The following is a 12567-nucleotide window of genomic DNA, read 5'->3' on the forward strand; positions in this document are numbered from 1 at the left end:
TCAAGTTCGGTCAGTGTCATTTGTGCAACTGTAGTCCCAGCAAATGTTGCCCAAGGCTGAATTATTTCCCTGTCCAAACATGGGGCCAATACTGGTCCCACTTAACCAAGATAGAGGGCCATATGAGCTACTGAGCTTGCTTTTCTTTCTCTTCAGGAACTTGATGGCTACACAATGCCACCCATCTCTTCCCATTATTACTCACAGTTGTATGTTAAATTAATGGTTAAGGGACAAATTTCAGGAGGCTGTCCTCTACACAGGGTAACTTAAATGGTTGATTTCCTGTGTGTTTGGTGATCTCTTCTGCTCTCCTCTGTAACACCAGGCTTGTGGGGGTGTAGTGAGACACCTAGAGGCACGTTTGATCTTTAGGCCAGTCTGTTGTAATCTGGAATTAATAATTAGCTGATAATGATAAGAAATGTGACTAAATTCATTACTATTGTTAGGCACAATGCTTTTGGAAGTACAGTATTTCCACTTACCACATTACCACTGGGTGGAACGGTGCAGACCTAACACATGGCAGACTGCCAGCATAAGTGCTAAAATTTACAGTCAGGGAAGTTGCCTTCTTGGAAGAATTAAATACAAGTTATTTAAAATGATGAATGAGTATGAATATAATTTCCTCTTCTAATTGCTTATTTAAACATCTCTATCAAAAGGTTGAAACTGGAAAAGGACTGTATGAATTAATGTGAAGTAGTCATTCTTATTGGGGATGGTAAAAAGCTTTGACCTAACTTCTGGACAACACAACAATCATCATTTTTTAGTAATATACCCCTCAGAGAAACAGTATAGAGGATAAACTCAGACATTAACAGAGAGTAAACCATGACCATTTGGTTTGTCTGTTTTGTTTTGTTATTGTTTTGTTTTTTGTTTGATTTTTTTTTGTAGATTTATAAACGTTTTGTAGTCATAATAATTGACATTGTGGGCTGTGGATACAGATTTATGCCAGTTCAGTGATCATTTTTTACCTTCTTCGTTTCTGCCAAGTCACACTTTAAGGTGGAACTGTTAGTCACCTAACTATTGTGAGAAATACATGTGTCAGCAAGAGCCAACTCAAAGCAAACAGGGTAATTTAATTCACCGTCACAGTGATGAGGCAACGTTTGTGTTGGAGTTAAGAAACAGGGCGGAAACATTTACGTTAAGATGCTGAGTTAAATTGAGATCGAGTCATTTAAGGTATAAAGGTTTGGCTTTTTGTACGATCTTATGTAATTTAAGTTGTCTAAAAAAAACTGAGTTTTTGAGACGCCGTGAAGGCATCATTTTTCAGCCACTACCGCTCCCGTCACGTTGCTTGATCTGGAACCATCATCAGAGAAAACCTAATCTGTGCTCATAGTTTCCAGGTGATGATGACCTGTTTCCTGGATGACCTCCAGCTGTACAGCAGCACGGAGGACTCATGTCTGTGCCACAGATCGGGACACGCAGAGACACCTCTCGGTAGATCCCTCCACAAGTTAGAACAAGAGTGTGTGGATGACGACGTAAAGGATCTCAGTCCCAGGCGGGCCGATCACCGCCTCTGTGTGTGTGTGCTCGTATGTGGGGGTGTCAGTGTCTTGACATTTGCTCCACCTCCTCGCCTTGAGCTGCAGTTCAGACGCAGTGTGGCAGTTTCTCAAGAGGAAGCAGAAGGGAGGTGAGCGACGATCAAACAGGAGAAACACAACGAAAAGTGGCAATGGCTGAGAGCAAGATGGCCCCGAACCTCCAGGCAGGAGCCGGATTTCTGGCCAAACGGGTCCAGAAGTCTCTGAATCGCGCTCAGGAGAAGGTGAGCCAGAGAAAGTAGCATTGAAATCTCTGGATGGTGTCCTACATACAGTGTCACCACATCAGTATGGGAAGCCACGAGTCTTCAATCAAGATTGTCCTTATGTTTGGTGACATAATGTGTTTAAATTAAACATATATTATCTATAACACTAACCTGAATAGACACTTGAAGAGGGACAAAAGCAAATCTAAAGTTTATACTCACTTGGAAAGAAACAGGCAAGTATGAGAAAGGGTGTTTACTTGTGAATATTTAGTTGTGTAGCCACTGTTTCCTTCCAATCTGTAGCACCGTTATCTCTGTCTGTACTGTGGAAAAACATAATGAAATGCTCCAAGGCCGCAGGATACAATCATGTGAAGCCTAACTGCATGTATGAAGCTGATAGTGACCATGAAGGGAAAAGGAAAGTGTCAATGCGGTCAGTTCAGTGCAAGAAACTAACTCACACACTTCAGGCCTTTTCGTCTGTGTGTTACAAAATTGTCTGCAGTTTTGAAGGATTGCCAGACTCTTAAAAAGATGCACGGGTAAAGCTGCAACTGGACTTTCTTTGTCAGATCACCATAGTGTTGTTCAGAGCTGCGCAGTCTGTGTGTGGACACGAAAGCTGCCACTTCCTGACTGTGCACTTCCTCTCTCACTCATTTTGTGGTCGACTTGTTTGATTTCTCTGCTCCACCTAAAAACAGCAACTGCTGCATCTGGCTGGAGTTACCCTGAAGTTGCAATACTGAAGCCTATTTTTAAGGATTTGGGGTTTTTATTTTAAAATACAGGAAACTGCAGGATACGTAGAAGAAATAATGAAAGCTTTTGTTTCAGATTTAAACATCATTCAGTCTTTCACACACCTGCACGCATTTGACCGTGAAGGACTCTGGGCTCATTAATCACATGTTGCTTTCTTATGATGAACAGTGTTTTCCCAAGATGTCGATCAGGCTGATGTATTGAGCTTACTGGCATACATGTGGGCTGAAAAGTTAATAATGCAGACCATTCTATTGGTCTCACTGCTGTAATCATTGTCTGTCTAATGATGACACTTTCTCGCCCTGTGATCCTCTCCCAGGTCCTTCAGAAACTGGGAAAGACCATGGAGACCAAAGATGAACAGTTTGAGCTATGTTTCCAGAACCTTAACAAACAACAGGTACATCAGCACTTAAGTTGTTCAAAATAAAATTGTTCCCATGGTCAACCTACACTGTTCACTTAAAACACAACCTCAGAAGAAGGTCATCTTGAGTCTAAGCTTTTCATTAAAATGTCAAAACCATTTCTAACACAAAAAAAAACCCAACTCCCAGTTAAATTGATTTATGCTGTAGCAGTTTGTGATTTTTCTGTTTTTGTTGCATTGTGATGGGAATCCCACAAGTTCAGCCAACTTGCCCTTGAAAATAAGAACTACTAAAAATAAGCTGCAACTTTCTAATTTTCTTACCAAATATGCATAAATACTACTTTGGTCTTTCAAAAGATTTAAACCAATGTGACTTTTGAGATAAAACAAAATGTTGCCAGAAGTCCATGTCTTCTTGATTATAAATCAATCATCAATCATTATAGTCTAGATTCAGTATTAACATTGTGAAAGTACCAAAGTGCTCAGTCCACAGAGAAACGCTTACAACTTAAAATCAGAGTCAAACTCAGGATTTCTGGAACTTTATGATGTCATAATGAAATAGTCATAACTCAGTCAGGATTTGGCTTCTCTGAGTATTTATCTGGAATCTGCTATTTTATCAGATCAAAAATCAGCCAATCAGAAAATAATCTGAGATCCTCTCTTCTGATTTTCTGACTGATAACATAAAATAAAGTAAAAAATATGGGATTTTAATTGGATGTCCAATACAAGTCCGTACTCAGAAGTTGTATTGTAACAGCCTTGCTTGGTCTGGTGCGATCGTTAGCCTTTGCGCTAATGTAAGCAAACTTTAAATGAATATGGCTGTATGATTGAGTTCACTGTATTGCTATTTTACAGTTTATTATGATCCTGGCCAGGATCAAGGATGTTAGGCAATGGTTGTAGGTTGAATTTAAAGTCAGTCAGGGCTCATTCAGTGTCAGGGTAGCTGTCGCGTATATTGGAAGGAAAGGATCGGTGAGAAGCAACAGGAAGGATGTCTTACCCAATGTCACTTTCACTTCACATCCACCACCATGTGATAGATATATATTTTTTTGTCATTGCAATTTCATTCAAACTCAATGCAGTTGTCAAGTAGTGTTGTGAATCATTTGGAACTTTACACATCTTTCAGAAACAGACTGCAAACAAACATTTTCTGCAATTCAGCAAAAGATTGAGTTTGTTTCTTTATCTTGGTGAAGTGGGAAATGCTGACTCATTTCCCACCTGATATTTATTTATTTTATTTATTTATTTTCTGCACACAGATCGATGGAAGCAGGTTGTTTAAAGATGTCAAAGCCTATCATACAGCGGTGAAAGGTGGGTTTGGGCAACATAGAGCATTTACAGACACACAACCCTGTGCCAAAAGAGAACCATTTTTTGCTTAGTAGAGTAAGTAAATAATAGGGAAGTGAATTTCTTCTATTCTTGGTTCTTTTGTCCCACTTTTCAATTCTGTCTGCGTTGCCATGTTGTACAATAACAAATTAGATCCTGCTTTAAAAAACAGCAGACGCAGCAGTGCATATGTGATTCATGCACAAGGAACTGTTGTATTTCTCCAGCTCTGTGAGCACCACTCAGGAAACCAGTGTTGTTTTGACCTTCTTGGTGTGGGTGTAGCAGTGCCACAAAGCCTAAAAACAGCTTAATGCCGTGTTGGTTGCTGATGCAAATGATAAGCACATCTATGTGACATCATGATGACATTATAGTATTTTATTTTTGTTGCTACAGTTTCCTTCTCTTTTCTACAGCTGTGCATGAAACTTCTAAGCGGCTGTCCCAGACGTTGCGAGACATTTATGAGTCTGACTGGGACGGAGCAGAGGACCTTGCTGTCATAACAGAAGTACGTACATGTGAATGTGTCACCCACAATAGTGGTGGATGGTGGATCCTTCATATCTCTTGATCATATCTGAGATGTTTCTACATATTGACCGTAGTCTCCCTGTGGTAAATCCGACTCATTTGACATATCATATATAAAAATCTCACAGCCAACAATGTATATCAGAGGAAAACCTGAGACAGGAGAGGGAAGGAGGTCACTGCAGGGCTGAGGGACAGGACTCTGTCTCAGGACAGGAGCAGACTTGAGAAATACTTTTCAAACTGAAGAATCAAGATTCAAAGAGCCTTGATATGGCAGAGGACCATGAACCTGATGGTCACTCTCATCTGTCCCCATAAGGACAACCATTTCTAAATATTAATTCGGATATACTCCAGCTACAACTCTCAGAACTGACTTGAAATTCTGAAATCCTGCTTTCTTTAGACCAGAGAATATTTTTTTCAAACCCATCAGCCTTCACATTTCAGTCACTGAGGACAGTGTGCCATAAAGCAGATGAAGCAAATCAACGAACACAGGGAGGAATCATTGCCTGCTCAGAGTCATATTGCTCCATAAGCAAACTGTTCCAATGTACAATTTAAATTTGTGAACTTTCATGTTTCATGTTTCAAATGTCAGACGCACATTTGCCATTGAATTTGTTTTAAGAAACATCATTTCAATTGGGTCTAAATTTCTCAATCTGATAACCAAATTGCTGTTTTCTTACACATCCCCAAACTTGATAAATGTAATTGTAGACAATATATGTAACTATTTTGACAAAGCAAGCAGATAATCTGCAAATTATTAAAATTATTATTATTTTTTTTTTTTTATTTTGAAGAGCAGGCTGGAAATCAGCCTTAGCCCAAATGAATGAATTGAGCTTTTTTATTCTTATTCAATAGTGGTCATGTGCTTCTTTCTGAAAGTTAAAATAGTGTGAGCATCTTTGTTAAAGTTGTGTAGAGTTTATCATCCTCATGATGCCAACTGTTTGTCAGAGTGAAGACTTGCTGTGGAATGACTATGAAGAGAAGCTCACTGACCAGATTGTCCGCACAATGGAGAATTACACAAGCCAGTTCCCTGAGGTCAAGGTAACGTGAGGCTTTTAAACTTCGAACACACTGCAAATAAAGCTGTCAGTTATGTGCTCATTCAAACCGCAATCTGCTCTGAAGGAACGAGTCGCTAAACGCGGTCGCAAGCTGGTGGACTACGACTCAGCACGTCACCACCTGGAGGCACTGCAGAGCGCCAAGAAAAAGGATGATGCCAAAATAGCAAAGGTAACATTGGTGCTGCAGTACACATAGCACAGAAATGCAGAGTGCTTAGTAATGGAAATGTAAGTTCTTTAAATCACCTGTTTCAGGCAGAAGAAGAGTTTAACAAGGCGCAGAATGTCTTTGAAGAAATGAATAAAGAGCTGAGGGAGGAGCTGCCTGTTCTCTATCAGAGGTACTTTTGCAAAATTACGAATAATAGCAACTAAGTAAATAACACATATTGTTTAGTCTAACACTTTATCTCAGCTTGTGCCAAAATAATTATCATTGGAGAGTTAGACGAGAAAGAGAGAAGAGGAAGGTGGGAAAGATGTTTAAAGAAGGCCGTGTGGTGTACACCATGTCCTCTTATTTTCATCATTGTCAGTGGTTTAGAAACACATGGCTATTTGAAAAGACCATAGACCTGGATGTGCATGTGAATCACAAGGATCTTAGGTGTGATGTTAATCACTGTAACCTGTGCAAGAATAATATGGAAATAAAAAGCAAAATTGAATGAGACAGATACAATTGAGCTGGCTTATTTACCTGCCAATCTGAGCAGATACAGATGCAGATACTTGGAGTACATGTTGGCCAATAAGTAACTGGTGTTGTCTTGTAGAAATGTTAAACAGAGGTTAATGCAGAAACAGTGTTTCTGTTAGACAGAGTGATTCCTGTTGTATGTACTGTAAAATGTCCCACTTGGTGTATTTCTTGATCACAGTTTTTTGACACATACACAGTTCATTGACACACAGATTGTAGCTCATCTTAAGCATTTATGTTTATCTATTGATTGATAAATCTACTTAAATTTATGTATCAGTATTGCTCTCAACTGTGCAATATTGTTGTGGCCCACACCTAACACGAAAATGCCCTTAAACACTATGATGTTAATACAGATGTATTATTTGGAAAAGCTGTTTCCCCTTGGAGTTAAATCCATGTGGCTGCTCTTGAAATGTTGAAAAACAGTGCTGTACTTAACTCGCAATTTACTAAAGAAGGTTATTTAGACAAACAGAACTTCTTTCTTTCTCTCTTTAGCCGTATCGGTTGCTACGTGACTGTGTTCCAAAACATATCAAACCTGAGAGATGTCTTCTATAAGGAAATGAGTGTGGTAAGATCACAGATTATTTTAATTCCACATGAGCGTTGTGAAAGGTAATGTAATGCAAGTTGAATTGTTTATTTTGCAGCTTAACCACAAGCTTTACAATGTAATGAAAAAACTGGAGACTCAACATTCAGGGAAAACTTTCATCATCAAGGGTCTGAACAGGTAAAGAATTGTGTTGCAAATGCTTCCCATCAGCCTGTTTGCCATCTTCCTTCTCTTCAAAGGGCCATGAATGGAAACAAGATTTTTTTTCAGGCTCTTATGAGATTTACAAAATAAGAACAGCAGAAGTAAATCATGCATTTTTCTTCGAACAGCACATCAAGCAAGTCAAAGAAGAGAAAATCCCTTGTTATATCCAATCCCATCCCATGCAATACTGCGTTCCCACCTGACCATGTTTCCATCCATTCCACCAACCAAAATGGAAAAGATGCTGTACCCACCTCCCCTACTCAGCATGCTCAAAGCATCTCTGAAGAGACCACCCCACCAGAAGAGAGCAGCATCTCATCCAAAGACGTCAATTCGTCAGACTCAGACTTCAGCTCCAGTGGCACTAACACACCCAAGCGGCAGTCAGTATGTGACAATGAGAACAGTGATAAGAGTGCAGGGGGTCAACAGGAAGTGGAGGTGGAGGAGGCAGTGGCTGAAGCAGAGGCAGAGCTTGCCACATGCGACTCAGATTACTGTGATGTGGGAAACACAAAGTCAGAGGCAGCCAGTCAGGAAGTGTCCAATCCCGCTGACTCTGCGGACAGCGATTCCCCACAGATTCCTGAGGAGGAGAATGTGAACAAGGAGGCCCAGTCCAAACCTCCACCAGTTCCTGCTCCTCGCGTTTCCTTCCACTCGTCAGACACACACTCCCTCTTACCTGCTCAGGGCCAGGAGGAGACAAAAGAAGTACCAGTTAACCAGGAGACAGCTGAAGCAGGAGATGACTCCACCTCCCACGGTCCACCTGGCTTCCTTTACAAGGTACCTAGCACCTCTATACATACATACAGACGTACACGTGTGTGTGTGTGTGTGTGTGTGTGTGTGTGTATAGTTTTGTTTTATTTTTGCATAAAAAGGTGAAAAATTTCGCTGACAGACTTGTTGTTGTACCCTATGTTTTTCACCAGGGGGTGGCACTGGAGAGCCATGCAGCTTCTGAAGACAACCTACTGCAGTTCGAACAGGGGGATGTCATCCTCGTGCTTGCAGATGCTCAAGAGGTTTGTATGTGTTTTGTCACTTCCCGTGTGGTTCTTCAGAATAGAAGCAGATCGAGTTCCTGTAGTCTGCTTGTGGGATATTCAATAATAAAAAGAATTAAGCATTATATTTCAGATATCAGCTTATTCCCTACACTTTGTGTGTGTAATGTAAAACTACCTCAAAGGAGAAGTTAAGTTAAAAAGAGACCAATATTTGTATTTGGTTTCATAGATAAACATTGTAACATAATTGGTAAACATAATATGTTAATGTGATAACTTAGAATGTACATCCCTATCTATAACAATTATGATCAAATATCTAAAATACTTATTTAATCCTTTTAATAAATATTATATGAACCTTTTAATTGTCGTTTTCAAACTAAACATAATTTAAATGTTCAAAATTGCTAATTTTATAGAAACTTGACTTCATTTTACACAAATCTGTGTGTAAAACAGTGGATTATCTAGAATCATTAGTTATTTATCACAAAGTTGCTTTGTAACTTAAGCTGAAACTCTTTTCTTTCCTTCACGATCAATCCTATAAACACACCAGATTTTTTGTCAGTTTCTTTTGTTGAGAAGTAACTCTCTGTAAAAATGATTTTGAACAACCAGGGTTGATTTATCTGTCTGTGTTGAATGTTTCTTTCAGCAGGAAGGTCTGTTGAAGGGGATCAGGGAGGAGAGCTGGAACCAGCACATGGATCTAGAAAAGTACTCCGGGTTCTTCTCAGAAAAACTCATCCAGCCTGTTGAGGCAGAGTGAGCCAATAGTCACTCCTCTGTCTGTAAAACTTTCCTTCTCCCCCCAACAGTTATAGTGACTCATACTCTGTCACACACACTCACACTCTCCCACTCACAGGGGGAGTGAACCCCATATGTTTTGGGTGCAGAAGCTGCACAAACAGATGAGCACAGTTCCCACGTGGTTACTCACATTTTTATGATGTAGCAACTTTTCGAACAAAAGTGAGCTGCAGAACATTTTCTCAGATGTTTTAAAATATTACAGTATTTTGTTCTTTTGTATTATCAGTTTCTTCCCGTACAACACTGTGAAACAACAACTTTTTATAATGTTGCTTTAATCTTTTGTAAACCTTAATAAAATTCTAAGTAAAAGAAAAAGGGATGTTGTCTTCGTATGCAATTGCCCTGTTGTCATGTGTTCAACTGATCTGTGAACTTTCACTCGAAGACAAGTGGATACCATTTGGCTAGAAAAAAATGTTGCTATCAGACCACAGATAAACGGTGTAGGAAAGAGAAGGTACCAATGTGTACTACCAGAATGGAATGTGCAAAATAAGACCTGAAAAGTGAGGCATGTTGAAAGATTCTCTAACATGAGTATTTAATGGGTTCTCAGACAGATCGGTGTGGTTTGGGGATTGGCTTCTGATATTCACTTCATGGTTTAGACTTGCGTTTGCTGTGGTAAACAGCTGGGGGCTGTCAACATGCCACCAGTGAATCAGTTGGCTGCAATTTTCATGAATGCAATACCCTGACACAAGGCGGAACCGCATATTTAGTCTGAAAAACAAGACAATTACCATTCCTGTGGTGGTTTACGCATGTTAGTGAATCTTCAAAGAAAAACAACATGAACATAATTAGCATTATAAAGGCAAAAAAAGGAAAAAGAGACAGAATTCCTCAATCTCTCCAAAGAGATACCGTATGACTCCAGTGGCAGTGGCAATATTTTAACATTTGCAGTATGCTAACATGCACACAGTAGTTGTGTCCCAGTTCAGGGACTGCATCCTCTGGGGAACACAAATCCATTAATTAACTAAAACAAGCACTCACATTTGAAAGTCTAATCCTTTGGTTTGTTGTCTGTACCCTTATTTTTCCAACAAATTTTTGATAGGCTGAAGGAACCTTTCAAATGGCTGACTGACGGATTGCTTTCCTTTGCTCGAGCCAGTAAGGATAGATGTTTATGAAAGTGTAAGAAAGGAATGTAGATGTTTATACTTGGATTTTTTTTTTTTTTTTTCAGAGAATTATAAGGACTTGGCCTTCCCAATGACTTAAAAACTGAGCATTCATCTAAACATTTATTATTCCACAACTCCCTGGTAACCTCAACCTACTGATGAAGATTGAAAGCTTTATGTACCTGAAATAGATTTTTCAATGAGATTGTCATGATCAACTGCTATTTCCAAGGTCAATAAAAAACCTTTTCACCTTAAACATTCCACAGAGTGAGATATTGAGTGATTTTAAACCCCATAAGCTCAGGAAAGAACCAATGCGCCCAGTTGCTGTCAAGATGAATGGTAAAGTACTCTGTAACTTAAATGGAATATCTAAAGGCGATGCCTTGGAGTGAGGAATAAATGTTGGGCTAAAAGGATGATCCATAGTTTAGAGTTTAGTGCTGCAGGGCTCTGTCGGTCTCCAGCATTGTAGTAAACCTCATTCCACACCATTCCAGCCAAATGAAGTCACCATAGTGACATAGGGACTTCGTGTAGTACAGGCCTGACTTGGATTAGACTCCTCACGCCTGCAAGCAGCAAAATCTTGTGGTTGTTTCTTTTTCGCAATTTTCTTATGAAATGACATCTGGATATTAAGTTGTTTATACTTGTTGTGGTGTCTTACGGCTGTTGATTTTGTCAGTGATGCAAAGAAAACGATTTCTTTTGCCAGAACATTTTCCTGAGCACAAGGCTACACACTTCATGTGGACGTAGACATGGTTGGTTTATGCTTTTAAAGTTCCACTGTGGCTCTTATTAATTGCATTATTAATTTTACTACATTTCCTTACAGATCCTATTCCATCCACATCTTTGTGAATAAAAATATTTTACTTTTGATTTCATTCTTTCATACTGTGACTGGTTGCTGACAGAGACCAGTCATTATTTTAAAATATTTTAAAATAGTGAGACACAGTCCACCACACACACGTCTCCCCCTTCCCTTAGAAATCCACCAGTAACTGAGACTCTGTTATTAATCTAGCTGCCCCGTCACTGAGAGGTTAAAATTGAAAGGTGATATCCAAAGGGGAAGACTCTGGGCTTTATTCCAATATGAATATAATTCATTATTACTTGTCTTTTTCTCAATGAGAGGCCTCTGTCTGGGTGAGGAACAACACTCAAAGACCCCTCTTCTTTCCTGCCGGCCTCATGCTTCCTTGCTTGTTTGGTGTGTGAGTTTTTCCTCAAGGTTTCTCTGTGGAATAGGCGGTGTAGGTTACACAGGCCAACTGCTGTATTAGCTCTGGTCTATTAAGAAGCAGTGTTGTGTTGACAAAGGCAGACAATAGATAAACTTGGATAGGGTCCCCAGGAAAGCTGTCATGAGACACTTGTGATCACGAGAAGCAATCAAAACATTCACTGCTGTTTGTGCACAAGCAAATAAACCAGTTGACTTCATTCACGGATATCATATGTTATGGGGACCATTTTCTCCTGTACGTATACACAGTTCTATCTCCTATTGTACGTGCATTACTGTCTTTGCTGTGAAGATCTATGTGGACCATTGATTTATAGGCATGAACGCTAGTATAAAACAATGAATAAATACATTAAGTGCTGTTGGAAAAGAAGAGGGGTCAATCTCCAAGATTTATTTCTTCCTGTAACACTATTCTTTTTCATACTTCTTTACCTACTCAAGAAGATTAAAGGTCAAGGAAAGGTCAAAGGCCAGGCTCAGACACACAAAAACATATGTGTTGCTGGATGTGAGAAAGGTTGTTACTCAGTGACACCTCAGAGTAGGGTGGAGGCTTTTCTCATACAGGAAGGGCAGTCCTCCAACATAACAAACACAACTTTATACTGTCTAGGCATATGTTCTGCTTTCTTACTATTAACTTACTACTAACTCACACAACTCATCAGTTTTTGGTACCCCAAATTAACACTTTTTATATTTATTACATATAAACATGTTTGTCACCCAGTGCAAAGGAAAACAAGTTGTGCACTGGTTTTGCAACATTGTCGCAATTTAACAGTTGATATAATGATTATGATGACAAATATCAACATTTCATACATTTAGATTTGGTCTCCATCAACCACTGAAATGAAAATCTGATGTGTTCATTAAAAGTCCCACCATGTTCAGCATTTATTGGCTAACT

At 39.4% G+C, this 12567-nt stretch overlaps 1 protein-coding gene across 2 annotated transcripts; it reads left to right on the plus strand.

The window, feature by feature from the left end:
- The first annotated feature begins 1588 nt into the window (after positions 1–1588).
- On the plus strand, positions 1589–9558 carry bin2b (bridging integrator 2b). Of its 2 annotated transcripts, none has more exons than XM_029502273.1 (12): positions 1589–1807; positions 2886–2966; positions 4226–4280; positions 4721–4815; positions 5814–5909; positions 5994–6101; positions 6188–6273; positions 7140–7215; positions 7295–7377; positions 7533–8199; positions 8349–8441; positions 9091–9558. In XM_029502273.1, the coding sequence occupies exons 1-12, from the start codon at positions 1715–1717 to the stop codon at positions 9199–9201; spliced, it is 1644 nt and encodes a 547-aa protein (XP_029358133.1). In that variant the 5' UTR covers positions 1589–1714; the 3' UTR covers positions 9202–9558. The 2 variants fall into 2 exon arrangements, with proteins under 2 accessions (XP_029358133.1, XP_029358132.1); XM_029502272.1 differs by having other exon boundaries at positions 1590–1807; positions 9088–9558.
- Positions 9559–12567: the final 3009 nt, after the last annotated feature.

Source organism: Echeneis naucrates, chromosome 5 (assembly GCF_900963305.1).
Source record: "Echeneis naucrates chromosome 5, fEcheNa1.1, whole genome shotgun sequence".
Lineage (NCBI taxonomy): Eukaryota > Metazoa > Chordata > Actinopteri > Carangiformes > Echeneidae > Echeneis > Echeneis naucrates.